The sequence below is a fragment of the Zalophus californianus genome, chromosome 6 (assembly GCF_009762305.2).
Source record: "Zalophus californianus isolate mZalCal1 chromosome 6, mZalCal1.pri.v2, whole genome shotgun sequence".
NCBI lineage: Eukaryota > Metazoa > Chordata > Mammalia > Carnivora > Otariidae > Zalophus > Zalophus californianus.
Window position 1 is genome coordinate 27,652,800 of NC_045600.1, and position 15,569 is coordinate 27,668,368.

The 15,569-nt window shown below is 38.9% G+C and overlaps 1 protein-coding gene across 5 annotated transcripts in view; it reads right to left on the minus strand.

Moving 5' to 3' along the window:
- PTGR2 (prostaglandin reductase 2) overlaps window positions 1-15,569 on the minus strand; it is a 35,367-nt gene that overhangs the window by 6,743 nt on the left and 13,055 nt on the right. For 4 of the 5 annotated variants that reach the window (XM_027571522.2, XM_027571519.2, XM_027571518.2 and 1 more), the window contains 6 exons: window positions 11,267-11,458; window positions 8,296-8,466; window positions 7,300-7,509; window positions 6,266-6,387; window positions 4,920-5,007; window positions 3,142-3,181 (listed from right to left, as the gene is read on the minus strand). In XM_027571522.2, the coding sequence (XP_027427323.1) occupies window positions 3,142-3,181; window positions 4,920-5,007; window positions 6,266-6,387; window positions 7,300-7,509; window positions 8,296-8,466; window positions 11,267-11,458 (823 nt within the window). The remainder of the gene's footprint in view (window positions 1-3,141; window positions 3,182-4,919; window positions 5,008-6,265; window positions 6,388-7,299; window positions 7,510-8,295; window positions 8,467-11,266; window positions 11,459-15,569) is intronic. The other variant, XM_027571520.2, reaches the window with a different exon arrangement.

The window sequence follows — 15,569 nt, forward strand, 5'->3', positions numbered from 1 at the left end:
CAAAATTGAACCAGGAAGAAATAGAAAACCTGAACAGACCTATAACCACTAAGGAAATTGAAGCAGTCATCAAAAATCTCCCAACAAACAAAAGCCCAGGGCCAGATGGCTTCCCAGGGGAATTCTATCAGACATTTAAAGAAGAATTAATACCTATTCTCCTGAAACTGTTCCAAAAAATAGAAATGGAAGGAAAACTTCCGAACTCATTTTATGAGGCCAGCATTACCTTGATCCCAAAACCAGACAAAGACCCCATCAAAAAGGAGAATTACAGACCAATATCCTTGATGAACATGGATGCAAAAATTCTCACCAAAATACTAGCCAATAGGATCCAACAGTACATTAAAAGGATTATTCACCACGACCAAGTGGGATTTATCCCTGGGCTGCAAGGCTGGTTCAACATCCGCAAATCAATCAACGTGATACAATGCATTAACAAAAGAAAGAACAAGAATCATATGATCCTCTCAATAGATGCAGAAAAAGCATTTGACAAAGTACAGCATCCTTTCTTGATCAAAACTCTTCAGAGTATAGGGATAGAGGGTACATACCTCAATATCATAAAAGCCATCTATGAAAAACCTAAAGCGAATATCATTCTCAATGGGGAAAGGCTGAGAGCTTTTCCCCTAAGGTCAGGAACGCGGCAGGGATGTCCACTCTCACCACTGCTATTCAACATAGTATTAGAAGTCCTAGCCACAGCAATCAGACAACAAAAAGAAATCAAAGGCATCCAAATCGGCAAAGAGGAAGTCAAACTCTCACTCTTTGCAGATGATATGATACTGTATGTGGAAAACCCAAAAGACTCCACCCCAAAACTGCTAGAACTCATACAGGAATTCAGTAAAGTAGCAAGATATAAAATCAATGCACAGAAATCAGTGGCATTCCTATACACCAACAACAAGACAGAAGAGAGACAAATCAAGGAGTCGATCCCATTTACAATTGCACCCAAAACCATAAGATACCTAGGAATAAATTTAACCAAAGAGGCAAAGGATCTGTACTCAGAAAACTATAAAATACTCAGGAAAGAAATTGAAGAAGACACAAAGAAATGGAAAAACGTTCCATGCTCATGGATTGGGAGAACCAACATTGTGAAGATGTCAATGCTACCTAGAGCAATCTACACATTCAATGCAATCCCCATCAAAATACCATCCACTTTTTTCAAAGAAATGGAACAAATAATCCTAAAATTTGTATGGAACCAGAAGAGACCCCGAATAGCCAGAGGAATATTGAAAAAGAAAAGCAAAGCTGGCGGCATCACAATTCCGGACTTCCAGCTCTATTACAAAGCTGTCATCATCAAGACAGTATGGTACTGGCACAAAAACAGACACATAGATCAATGGAACAGAATAGAGAGCCCAGAAATGGACCTTCAACTCTATGGTCAACTCATCTTTGACAAAGCAGGAAAGAATGTCCAATGGCAAAAAGACAGTCTCAACAAATGGTGTTGGGAAAATTGGACAGCCACATGCAGAAGAATGAAACTGGACCATTTCCTTACACCACACACAAAAATAGACTCCAAATGGTTGAAAGACCTAAACGTGAGACAGGAGTCCATCAAAATCCTAAAGGAGAACACAGGGAGCAACTTCTTCGACCTCAGCCGCAGCAACTTCTTCCTAGAACCATCGCCAAAGGCAAGGGAAGCCAGGGCAAAAATGAACTATTGGGATTTCATCAAGATAAAAAGCTTTTGCACAGCAAAAGAAACAGTCCACAAAACCAAAAGACAACCGACAGAATGGGAGAAAATATTTGCAAATGACATACCAAATAAAGGGCTAGTATCCAAAATCTATAAAGAACTTATCGAACTCAACACCCAAAGAACAAATAATCCAATCGAGAAATGGGCAGAAGACATGAACAGACATTTTTCCAAAGAAGACATCCAAATGGCCAACAGGAACATGAAAAAGTGCTCAACATCGCTCGGCATCAGGGAAATCCAAATCAAAACCTCAATGAGATACCACCTCACACCCGTCAGAATGGCTAAAATTAACAAGTCAGGAAACGACAGATGTTGGCGGGGATGTGGAGAAAGGGGAACCCTCCTACACTGTTGGTGGGAATGCAAGCTGGTGCAACCACTCTGGAAAACAGTATGGAGGTTCCTCAAACAGTTGAAATTAGAGCTACCATTCGATCCAGCAATTGCACTACTGGGTATTTACCACAAAGATACAAATGTAGGGACCCGAAGGGGTACGTGCACCCCAATGTTTATAGCAGCAATGTCCACAATAGCCAAACTGTGGAAAGAGCCAAGATGTCCATCGACAGATGAATGGATAAAGAAGATGTGGTATATATACACAATGGAATATTATGCAGCCATCAAAAGGAATGAGATCTTGCCATTTGCAACGATGTGGATGGAACTGGAGGGTGTTATGCTTAGTGAAATAAGTCAATCAGAGAAAGACATGTATCATATGAGCTCACTGATATGAGGAATTCTTAATCTCAGGAAACAAACTGAGTGTTGCTGAGTGGTGGGGGGTGGGAGGGATGGGGTGGCTGGGTGATAGACATTGGGGAGGGTATGTGCTACGGTGAGCGTTGTGAATTGTGCAAGACTGTTGAATCACAGATCTGTACTTCTGAAACAAATAACGCAACATATTTTAAGAAAAAAGAAAAAGAAGAAGATATCAGGAGGGGAAGAATGAAGGGGAGTAAGTCAGAGGGGGAGACGAACCATGAGAGATGATGGACTCTGAAAAACAAACTGAGGGTTCTAGAGGGGAGGAGGGCAGGGGGATGGGTTAGCCTGGTGATGGGTATTAAAGAGGGCACATTCTGCATGGAGCACTGGGTGTTATGAACAAACAATGAATCATGGAACACTACATCAAAAACTAATGATGTAATATATGGTGATTAACATAACAATAATAATCTTTAAAAAAAGAGAAGAAATGTTAGAAAATACGCCATAAATTATAAAACAAAAAAATAAATAAATAAATAAAATAAAATAAAATAAAAAAAAGAAAAAGAAAAAAACACCAGTGAAGTACAATTCAAGGAAAAAAGGGAGTATTTGTGCCAAGCTCATGCATATAATAAATAAATCGACGTCCATCTTACCTCCCATGTTTTCCAATCCATTTATCACAGTCTCTTTGATCTGGAAATCAAAATACCTACATATAGTATTCTTTAGGTCAGTGTATCTATTTATAGTTGACCTTGAACAACATGGGTCTGAACTGTGCAGGTCTATTTATACACAGATCCTTTTTATAAACACGGCACAGTACTACATATGTATTTACCCTTCTTGTGATTTTCTTAATAACATTTTCTTTTCTCTAGTTTACTGTAAAGAATACAGTATAGGGGCGCCTGGGTGGCTCAGTAGTTAAATATCTGCCTTCCGCTCAGGTCATGATCCCAGTGTCCTGGTCCCTGGCTTCAAGCCAGTGGGGAGCCTGCTTCTCCCTCTCCAACTCCCCCAAGCTTGTGTTCCCTCTCTTGCTATCTCTGTCAAATAAATAAATAAAATCTTAAAAAAAAAATACAGTATAAATTATACATAACACACAAAATATGTGGTAAATCAACCGTTTATGTTATCAGTAAGGCTCCTGGTCAACAGTAGGCTATTAGTAGTTTTGGGGGAGTCAAAAGATATACCGGGATTTTCAACTGCATGGAGGGGGAGGATGTCAGCACCTTTAACCCCTGAGGTGCTCAGGGTCAACTGTAATATTCTTCATTTTTGCAAAGGGCAGCAACACTCTTTAGCACTTTGTCTAAAAATAGATATTCCTCATTTCATGGAGGCAGCACAGAAAAGTTTCCTATGAAATAATTTTTTTTTTAAGATTTTATTTATTTATTTGAGAGAGAGAAACAGCATGAGAGGGGAGAGGGTCAGGGAGAAGTAGGCCCCCCGCTGAGCAGGGAGCCCGACATGGGACTCAGATCTCAGGACTCCGGGACCATGACCCAAGCCGAAGGCAGTCGCCCAACCAAATGAGCCACCCAGGCACCCGAAATGATTTTTAAAAATAAAATCCTCTTGGGGCGCCTGGGTGACAGTCAGTCAAGCATCTGACTCGATTTCAGCTCAGGTCGTGGGACTGAGTCTGGCATGAGGCTATAGGCTCTAGGCTCTGGGCTCTGGGCTCTGTGGGGAGTCTACATGAGATTCTCTCCCTCTCTCCTTACCCCTCTCCACTGCTCACGCGGTCTCTCTCTCTCTCTCTCTCTAGAATAGATAAATCTTTTAAAAATATAAAAATAAAAAAATAAAATCTTCTTTTCCCACTGTCTGATCCTTAACTGGTAGTATCACAAACTATACAATCTCTTTTCAAAAAACAAAGTACATAAACATAAGCACACACACATATAACTTTGCCTATCATTTGCAAGTTTCAAGAACATCCTAGGTCAGAATCTCTACAGCCCTGATTAATAACTCTTGATTTCCAGCCAGCAACCAAGATATATCAGAATATCAGGGAGGGAACAAAAGATGTATGGTGGTAGAGGGTTAGGGGTACCAGGAGGTACTTATAAGACTTTTGAGAAAGCATAGCTTCTAACACATAGTAGCATTCCATAAATATTTGTTAAAGTAATGAATATTAAAATTTGGAAAAAAACACCTACTTATCTTGTAATATAGTCTAAGAAAAGTAAAGGTTAATGAAATCTTAGATAAAGGTACTAACCGGAAAGAGTTTCTCAATTAGGAGGTTATACTCACCTGGGAGTAAACTTAATTTACAATATTTAGTACAATTTTGTAGGAATTTTTATTATGAAGTTATGTTTGCCATCATAAATTCAAATAACATAAAAGTATATTAAGTAGCAGACAAACGATATTGATAAACAACAGAAGCAAGTTCTACCTTTAGCTTCCCTTCTTTAAACCACTGACTCAGCTGTAGAATGCCAGACTCAAATTTGTCCTTATGGTTCAACACCAGAAATCTTTCTCTGTAGTGGGGAAGAAAAAAGGATAATGATCAGAGATTAGAGGGTGAAATAGTCCAAAACCAAATCATTCCAGAACTCTAATACCTGTTAATCTTTCAAACATTAGGACGTAATCACAGAGTCTGGTCAGATACAGTTTTAGGTGTAGTTACAGGTGTAAGTATAGTGGACTTCTATTGTTTTGTCTGGCCAGCATCCAGAACTCTGTTTGGTAATTAGCACTGTGATTTGACTTTGTGGGTAGTATCCTTTCCTCACCCATCCATGACCAAAGCCAGGCCAGTCTGAGCCGGTAAGTATCAGCTTTGGACTTAACAAAACCGAGAGGAGAGAGCTGTCCTCTTTTCGCTTGGGTTGCTAACCTGGTATGAGACAAGGGATGACAGTCATCCTCTCACTGGGCTGCAAAAGAGCCTGGGAGGGAACAGAGCCAACACAAAAGAAAGCACGGCCCAGAGGCAGAGAAAAACTGAGTAGTGATGCCACTATGCAAACCTTTTATCCAGCCAAATCTAAGTCAATACTAATACCGGACTTCTCAGAAACATGAGCCAATAAATTTCCTTTGTACTTAAGCCAATGTGAGTTGAGTTTCTGTCACTTGGGGGAAAAAAAGGCTTGCAAAAGATTGATAGAACAGATGCATTTTTAGAAAGTTTTCTGCCAGGGCACTAGTTGACAAAAACCTAAATATTGAACTGGCTTAATATGTATATTTTCAAGTTTTATTTAATAAGAGGAAATTATAGGGGCGCTTGGATGGCTCAGATGGTTGAGGGTCTGACTCCTGATTTGGGCTCAGGTCATCATCTCAGGGTCATGAGATGAAGCCCCGCAGTGTGCTCCACACTCAGCTCATCGGGGAGTCTGCTTCTCTCCCCCTTTCTCTCTCTGCCCCTCCCCTCCATGTGCGCACAAGGGTGCTCTCTGAAATACATAAATAAATATTTTTTAAAAATAAGGAAAACTGGGGCGCCTGGGTGGCTCAGTCGTTAAGCGTCTGCCTTCGGCTCAGGTCATGATACCAGGGTCCTGGGATCGAGCCCCGCATCAGGCTCCCTGCTCCGCGGGAAGCCTTCTTCTCTCTCTCCCACTCCCCCTGCTTGTGTTCCCTCTCTCGCTGTCTCTCTCTGTCAAATAAATAAAAATCTTTAAAAAAAAATAAGGAAAAATGATATATGAAGAACATATATTTTATATACATCTATGATCTTTAAACTCATGAACCTAGTAATAAGGGGAAAAGGGTAGACCATACCTTGTGATGTTTCTTTCTTTTTGGATTGCTTCTACAGCAGGGGGTAGTGGAGGAGGATAAGGCACATCTTTGTTGTACTGAGAAATTTGACCACACAGGATGATATGGCTGTTCTGATTCATCTGTTCAGAGAAAATTGATTATTATACCCTAAAATATATGCCTTACCTATGTTTACTGATTTTACGGTTGCTTCAATGAAAGCCTCCTTGATTATTATATTTAATCAATTGGTGCCAATTAACTGATTTTGCTTTGCAGATTTACACCTTATTATGTTTTGAAGAGTTTTAATTAACTAGGAAACAAGTCCCCTCCAACGGAACATAGAGGTAAGGGAGAGTTCGGCAATGTGCAAAAGAATTACACTGGTGTTGCCATTATTGTTGCTACTGTCAGTAGTAGCACTAAAGTCGTTTCTTGGATTTAAATAACCTCAACTGCAAATAATTTTACATATAGTAAAGGACAATGCAGTGTTAATAGCCAACGTTCATACTTTGTAACCTTGTCAATAAAAATATGTAAATACCTGTAATCTATGAAAATCCTTTCCCTACCCGAAGTCAGAGGCCATGGCTGTGAGTTAGCTGATAGGGAATTAGGGTCAAAACTTCACCATTTGAACAATACTACTGTATTTTTTTTTTTTTAAGATTTTATTTTTAAGTAATTTCTACACCCAGCGTGGGGCTAGAACACACAACCCCGAGATCAAGAGTTCCGTGCCTGACCAACCAAGCCAGCCAGGTACCCCTACAACTGTTAATTTTTGACAAAAAATAAAATGCAGGTGAAAAATATAATATTGCTAGCGAAGAAATGAAATTGATGCTCATGTGCAAATCTGCAAGCAAATGGAAGTAGGTGTCAGCAAGCTTTTCGATATCATTTAATTACAATACTGATCATTACGTTATTTCTCACAATAAACCGTAGAATTTTACAGTTTTTTTTCTCAGTATCAAGTAAAAAGATAGCACATCAAATAAAACATAGTATTCAGATTTGTAACAAACAAACCAGCACACAACCTGACTTATCACTGCATCACTGATGTCACCACCAACATTGTCAAAGTAAACATCCACTCCAGCTGGGCATAATTCACGGAGCTGTTCTGCCACATTCCCCTTTTTATAATTAACTGCAGCATCAAAGCCTAGTTCTGAGGTCAGAAAGAGGCACTTCTCCTGTGTTCCACAAATTCCCACCACTCTGGAACAGCCCATCAAATGGCCAATCTAGGGGGGAAATTTTTAAAAATTAAACAATTTTCTGTTGCCACATTTAAGTGTAAAAATGTGAAAGCATACAAGATATTACAAGTATATGAGAGTATTCACAATTAGGTTTGATTACAGAGCTGTTGGCTTAAAGTAATTTGAAGCCAAAAGAATTGAGACCAGATACAATGTCACTCCTAAAAAAATGAAGACTGACTAATATTAGACTTAGTTTTAATGTTAAAATCACACAATTTAAAGCTGATTTCATAAAAGGAATAGTCAGACTCAAAACATCACTATCTTGCAGTTCAATATTTTTCAGGCCTCTGAGGAACTAAAATCCCTACTATGATAAAATGTTTTGTTCCAATGGTTTTCACACTATAAAGGCTGTTATTCATAAAACAGTTTACTTTAAAATTCTATCATAATCCTGACTATGTTTCTAGAACCCAGTAAGTGCCCTCTTATTTGAAGATTCTTTTCAAAAATATGAGTTTGCCTTTTAATTCATGAATTCCAGATAGGTACTCTTTGAGCTTCTTCCTTATATTGATTAAAGCAATGCTCTTGCATTTACCATGTCTATTTTTGGTTAACAGAGAACAAGATACAGAAATCTAGGTTTTCCATGTTGTTATGAAGAGAGTCTAAGCAGGTAATAACATCATTTCTACCCGAAATGTGTAAAATAACATTATAAATGTGTTCAATTTTCTATTTTAAATTATATACATGTATCCAGAAATTTGATTTATGATCACTTTTTTAGAAAAATCAAATAATTCTCAGAAATTTTACCTGCCCGGCCAAGGATCCACAAGCACCAGCAGCTCCACTAACAACCATTGTCTGATTAGATCCAGCAGTTATATGACCTTTTTCCTGTATCCCAATCAAGGAAGTCAAACCAGGCATACCTATAGCTCCAAGAAAGTATGAAAGGTTCCCATCCACAAGTTGTGGGTCTACCTAAAATAAAATATATAACTTTAAAAAATAATACTAGGAATTCCTGTTTTAAGTCAACACGGTAGAAACAACCTGTTATGGACTGTTGTATACCCCCAAATTCTTATGTTGATGACCTATCCCTTAATGTAACTATATTTGGAGAAAGGGTCTTTATGGAGATAATTAAGGTTAAATAAAGTCATAGGGAAGGGGCCCTAATCCAGCAGGACTTGTTTCCTGATGAGAAGAGGAAGAGACACCAGAGCTCTTTCTCTGCATGTGCACAAACGAAAGGCTGAATGCCCTGTGAGGACACAGCAAAAAGGCAGCCAACTGCAAGCCAGAAAGAGAGGCTTCACTACAAACCAAATTTTCCAGCACCTAGATCTCAGACTTTTAGCCTCCAGAACTGTGAGAAAATAAATTTCTGTCGTTTAAGCCACCCAGTCTATGGTATTTTGTAATGGCATTCCAAGCAGACTAATAAACAACCCAATATGGTTTCTAGAACAGCGAACCATTCTTCAGTCTTGCTAAAATTCTATAATTTACTTGTAACAAAGTAAAAAAGAAATGAATATTACTTCTCTTTATAGTAAAAAAACAAACAAGCAAAAACTTTAAAGAATTCCCACATGAGGGGCGCCTGCATGGCTCAGTCGGTTAAGCATCTGCCTTCGGCTCAGGTCATGAGCCCACGATCCTAGGACTGAGCCCTGCATCGGGCTCCCTGCTCAGCGGAATGCCTGTTTCTCCCTCTCCCTCTGCTGCTCCCCCTGCACTCTCTCTCTGTCAAATAAATAAATAAAATCTTTAAAAAAAAAAAAAAGGATTCCCACATGAAAGACACTAACCATTCCTTCTTGTCAATGCCCCAAGTATATACAAAAGAGAAGAAATATTTAACGGGAGAACACTAGGCAGAGTTGGAAGGTTTTAAAATCTGAGCAATTCCAAAGCAAACATTTATCCATAAAAATCAGCTCAAACCCTACTGATGATTAAAGTGTACCATAAAAATATAAGGAAAGTGTGATACAATTTCTTTTAGTTTAATTACAGAATAAAATGAGGGCTCTCTCAATCTTTTAGCATTTAGCATTGATGTTTATATGTTTAGCAGGCCCTACCAATAATTAATTATACTTCTGCATTCTCTGTGTCTGTTTTCTTTTTTTCTTATTAACATATAATGTATTAGGTGTTTCAGGGGTACAGGTCTGTGAGTCATCAGTCTTACACAGTTAACAGCGCTCACCATAGCACATACCCTCTCTCTGTGTCTGTTTTCTTATCTGTAACGTTAGGAGGAAATGGATCAAGAGAAATGATATGGAAAGACTCCCTACCATAAAAATTCCATAATAATTTTTTAAGAAATTGAATATTTTGGTAAAAACTTAATAAACCACCAAAAGTAATTAAGATTCACCCTCTTAATTTGATTTGTACTTAAACTGTCATAAATAAAATGGCAGTTTGTATTCAGCAGTCTTAAACAGCTATCAGTTAAATCTAGTGTGTACATAAAGGTAATTGAGATACTGAAGTCAACAATACTTAGAAAGGTCTACACAGGAATATTTCATGTAGGTAATAGTTATTTATTAGTACAGCCAATATAAAAACATTGAAAGATATGTTTGTGGTAGCAAATATCCTTTTTCCATCCCTTTTGAATTCCTCTTCCTCATTTCTAATACCTGTGCCTAAAGCCTTTTTAAGGCTTTTTAAGCTCTTTTTAAGCTCTCCCCAACTGCTCCATTTCCCACCACAGCACAATGACAGGGAAAACCAGAACCTGCTGCGTATTTCTTTTTCACTTCCTGGCTAAGAAATTTCTAGTTAAATAGATTTTACTAGTACCATTAAGTTGAAAATTATTGTATAACATCTGACACATTATCATTTGTATCTTAACAGTCACCTTTAACTGATAAGAATTTGTAATAATAAAAAGTACTAAGGGCACCTGGGTGGCTCAGTCAGTAAAGCGTCTACCTTCAGCTTGGGTCATGGTCCCAGGGTCCTAGGATCGAGCCCCATGTGGGGCTCCCTGCTCAGTAGGGAGCCTGCTTCTCCCCCTCCCTCTCCCTGTGCCCCTCCCCCGCTCCCACTCGTGCTCTCCCTCTCTCAAATAAATTTTAAAAATTAAAAAATCTTCAAAAAAAGTACGAAAATTTTATAAAACTTTTAAGAAAGTCTTAGTCATATTTCTCATAGCATCTAATTTCCACACTCATTTGTGAGAGAGCTAGTATTTTCATCTTGCAGATGAGGAAATAAAGGGTCAAAGGCATAAAGTAACTTCCCTGATGACATATATTAGGTTGAATTACATTAAGCTGCCAGGTTTTATAGGTCAAAACAGACAAATATTGATAATTTCACATGATTCAAGTAATAGCAGAAACTGAACTCAGGACTTTGATAGAAAAAATAATTTCAAGAACAAACCAAATGCATTTCTTAAGTCAAATGGCAATTTCTCAGGAAACTTTAAAGCACACAACTCTAAGGGGCCTTCTGGTTGTTGGCATAAAATATTTTTTGATGCTTACAATTCAGGTTTTATTTTATATATGCAAAATTTGAGAAATAAACACAGAAAACACCACCATCCACTAATAATCTTAAGAACTGTCATATATAGTTATGGCCAACAGTGCAAAAGAAACAAAGGTTTTCCACATTTTGGAAGCTATCTAAAAGAAAATATACGCTTTTATTATTTTTCCCTGATAACAAACTGAATGCCAAATTCACAAAGTAAAAATTACAGGGGGAGGGAATCCAGATATTGTATATTATACGTCACCTTTTCAAGGCTATTTCCATCCAGAATAACCTTGGTTTGCCAGGGCCAATTAAAAGAAATCACAAAATCGCCTTTGGTAAAATTTATGTTTTTGCTTTCTTCTACAATCCCAATACCTCCACCATCAACCACTTGAGACAACTGCCAAGCTCTTATATAATCAGTACCAGTGTCTTCATTCATTCTGCAACGCTAAAAAAGAAAAACGTTGATTAGAATATAATTCTGCCTGATAATACTGGCCAGTTTATTAATTTACCTGGTGACTAAAAGAAAGGTATATAGTCAGTAATGTTAAATAAAATCTTAGTCAAACAAATCATATTTATCTTAAATTCTAACTTCCTTTCAGTTATTTTTTATCCTGAAAAAAAGAGGTATCCCCTCTCTAATCAGTAAAGCAGTACAATTCGAAAGGTATACAACTTTGTGAACAGACTAAAAACCGCTGAATTGTACACTTTATTTTTTATTTTTTTAAGATTTTTTTATTTATTTGCGAGAGAGAGAATGAGAGACAGAGAGCATAAGAGGGAGGAGGGTCAGAGGGAGAAGCAGACTCCCCGCCGAGCAGGGAGCCCGATGTGGGACTCGATCCCGGGACTCCAGGATCATGACCTGAGCCAAAGGCAGTCGCCCAATCAACTGAGCCAACCAGGCGCCCCTACACTTTATTTTTTTTAAGTTTATTTATCTACTTATTTTTAGTAATCTCTACACCCATCATGGGGCTTGAACTCATGACCCCAGGATCAAAAGTTGCATGATCTTCTGACCCAGCCAGGCGCTCCTTAACTGTACACTTTAAATGTATAAACTGTATGATAGATGAATTATATATCAATAAAGCTGTTAAAAATTTTTTTAAAGATTTTTATTTATTTATTGAGAGAGAGAGAGAAAATGGTAGAAAGAGAGCATGAGAGGGAGGAAGATCAGAGGGAGAAGCAGACTCCCTGCTGAGCAGGGAGCCCGATGCAGGACTCGATCCCAGGACTCCAGGATCATGACCTGAGCCGAAGGCAGTTGCTTAACCAACTGAGCCACCCAGGCACCCTAAAGCTGTTAAAATTTTTAAACACTTAAAGAAATGTAAGTACTAATACATTACACTAGCAAAAATAATACAAAATACTGCGTCAATGGCTTCAGTGGATTGTGGCAAATTACCTACACTTACATGTTGCTATTACAAAACTACATTTTTTATAGAAAACAAACGGGCAACATATAGACCATAATACTATTCATTTCTATTGGCCTAGCGATTCTGCTTCCTCAATGAATATTTTCATTTCATTTCATTTCATTTCACTCAAGAAGAAATGAAACTATTTTTATACAGCTGTTCACCACAATTTCAGGCCAAGCATTACATCATACCCCCTAACCTTAGGTGGATGTTCTCTTTATTCTATGAAAACAAAATATCACAATGGCACCACACCTTTCCACAGGACTAGAGCTAAAGATATCTCTGGGAAGCAATCAAGGCTTTCTTCTTCTCTGTGGCTCACTCTTGCCCACTCATGAAGGCCAAGATGTAGAGGCCCACAGTGTGGTCCAGGAGATAGAAAAGATAGAAGGCTACTTGATTAAGGGGCCCCATGTGGTATAGTTTTCACCAGGGAAAAGGACCAAACAGGGAATTGAGGCAGAAGCTTCTATGACAATACACTTCTGCTAGTGTGCCCTTCCCAAGTATTCTTAGAAAGCAATTGCAACAGCCACTGAATACTGCCAGACCAAGGACTTGACCCTCTTTCTCTTCTTTTTTAAGGTAATTTATTTTTATTTTTTAAAGTAATCTCTACACCCAGTGTGGGGCTCGAACTAACAACCGCAACATCAAGAGTCACATGCTCTACTGACTGGGCCTGCCAGGTGCCCCCCAAGGACCTGACTCTTAAACAAGGCTAACAGAAAAAACAGGAACAAGTAATTCTCCATGGGTAAGCAAATGATGTCAAGACAATAGGATATTATATAACCACCAAAATAATGATATTTGGACTGGTTTTTCATATGAAAGTATGTACATGAAGTCACTTAAATATCAAGTCAAAGTAGTATATATACATTAAATACAACCACGTAAAATACTGTGTACACATGGTGATTAAAATTAATTTTGATCTTGCTTAATAAGGGCAGGAAGTAATGATGCCAGCTGTCAGCACAGTAAGAATAAGAACTAATAGGGCGCCTGGGTGGCTCAGTTGGTTGGGCGACTGCCTTCGGCTCGGGTCATGATCCTGGAGTCCCGGGATCGAGTCCCGCATCGGGCTCCCTGCTCGGCGGGGAGGCTGCTTCTCCCTCTGACCTTTCCCCCTCTCATGTATTCTCTCTCTCAAATAAATAAATAAAATCTTTAAAAAAAAAAAAAGAATAAGAACTAATAAATGGATTTGGAAATTTGAAAAAAAATAATAAAATCAGTTATGAATTTGGATATATTATTTTTTCAAGAACAATGTCTAGTAAAAGCAACCAAAGTGATTTTCTTTTCTCCTTCCTTTAATTACTAAACACCATGCTAGTGACTGGAAATATAGTGATAAATAAGACCTCTGTCTCCACAAGTTTACTCTTTATTAGGGAAGACAGACATCTAATAACTACACAGATAATTCTTCATTACAACTGGGATAAATGCTATAGATCAAGGTCCTGTTTTGAGAAAATGTAACAGAGAAAGGACTAGTCTGAGGGATCAAGGTAATTTACCAAAGCAAGTCCTTTTCATGCAGGCTTTGAGGAAGTAACAGGAGTTCGCCACATGATGAAAGAGTAGTGGGAGGAAGACAGAGGGACAGCATGTATGAAGGTCTGTTTTAATTTTTACTCGGGGTTTTTAGTCAGGTATAGTAAAACAACGGACAGAGACAATTGCCTTGAAGGAAGGGTTTATTACTTACAATTCCCAAGAGGAGGAGCCCTGTGTGGTAACACAGGGCGACACAGGGAAGCACCAGAGTTAGTCAGGAAGAAAAAGCAGCAACAGGAGAGCATGGCCCAGAGTCTTTACTGTGGTTTCAGGGGGAAGAAATGGGCAAGACAGGGTAGGCAAACTTGAGTAAGTTTAGGATTAGATAGTCTGAATAATTTCCGTGGGCTCTGGCTTATAGGGGTGGTCCCTAGTTGTCTGGCACCTGGCCCTTTGGTGATCTGGGGCACAGAAAATACTGGGTTGGTGTGTGAGAGTTAGATGAAGGAGGGGGTTGGTATGTTCCAGGCAAGATGTTTGTTATCTCTAAAAATATGCTGGGGCGCCTGGGTGGCTCAGTGGTTAAGCGTCTGCCTTCGGCTCAGGTCATGATCCCAGGGTCCTGGGATGGAGGCCCACATCAGGGCTCCCTGCTCCGCAGGAAGCCTGCTTCTCCCGCTCCCCCTGCTTGTGTTCCCTCTCTCGCTGTGTCTCCCTCTGTCAAATAAATAAATAAAATCTTTTAATAAATAAATAAATAAAAATATGCTGGTAGGGGCAGTCTCTCCAGGATTAGGAAGACCCCTAAGATAGGAAAGCATTAAAAAATACAGAAAAGGAAAAACAGGGCTAATATAAGGCTTGAGCAAAAAGGGCCACTGGTGTGTTACACACAATAAGAGGCCTGGTGTGGCCAGAGTACAAGGGGAAGAAGTAAAGTAGGGTATGGTAAGGCTGGGCAGGCAAACAGGGACCAGACTATGTAGCATCTTTTTTTTTTCATCAGCAAGTATTTATTTATTCTATGAGTACAGTGTTATGGTAGATCTTGTTAACAACTGACCTAACATTTCATTAGGCTATTTTGATTTATTTTTTTAAATTTTATTATGTTAATCACCATACATTACATCATTAGTTTTTGATGTAGTGTTCCATGATTCATTGTTTGCGTATAACACCCAGTGCTCCATGCAGAATGTGCCCTCCTTAATACCCATCACCAGGCTAACCGGTCCCCCCCCACCCTCCCCAGAACCCTCAGTTTGTTTCTCAGAGTCCATAGTCTCTCATGGTTCGTCTCCCCCTCCGATATCTCCCCCTTCATTTTTCCCTTCCATCTTTTTTTTTTTAACATATAATGTATTATTTGTTTCAGAGGTACAGGTCTGTGATTCATCAGTCTTACACAATTCACAGAGCTCACCATAGCACATACCCTCCCCAATGTCTATCACCCAGCCACCCCATCCCTCCCACGCCCCACCACTCCAGCAACCATCAGTTTGCTTCCTGAGATTAAGAATTCCTCCTATTGGGCGCCTGGGTGGCTCAGTTGGTTAAGCAACTGCCTTCGGCTCAGGTCATGATCCTGGA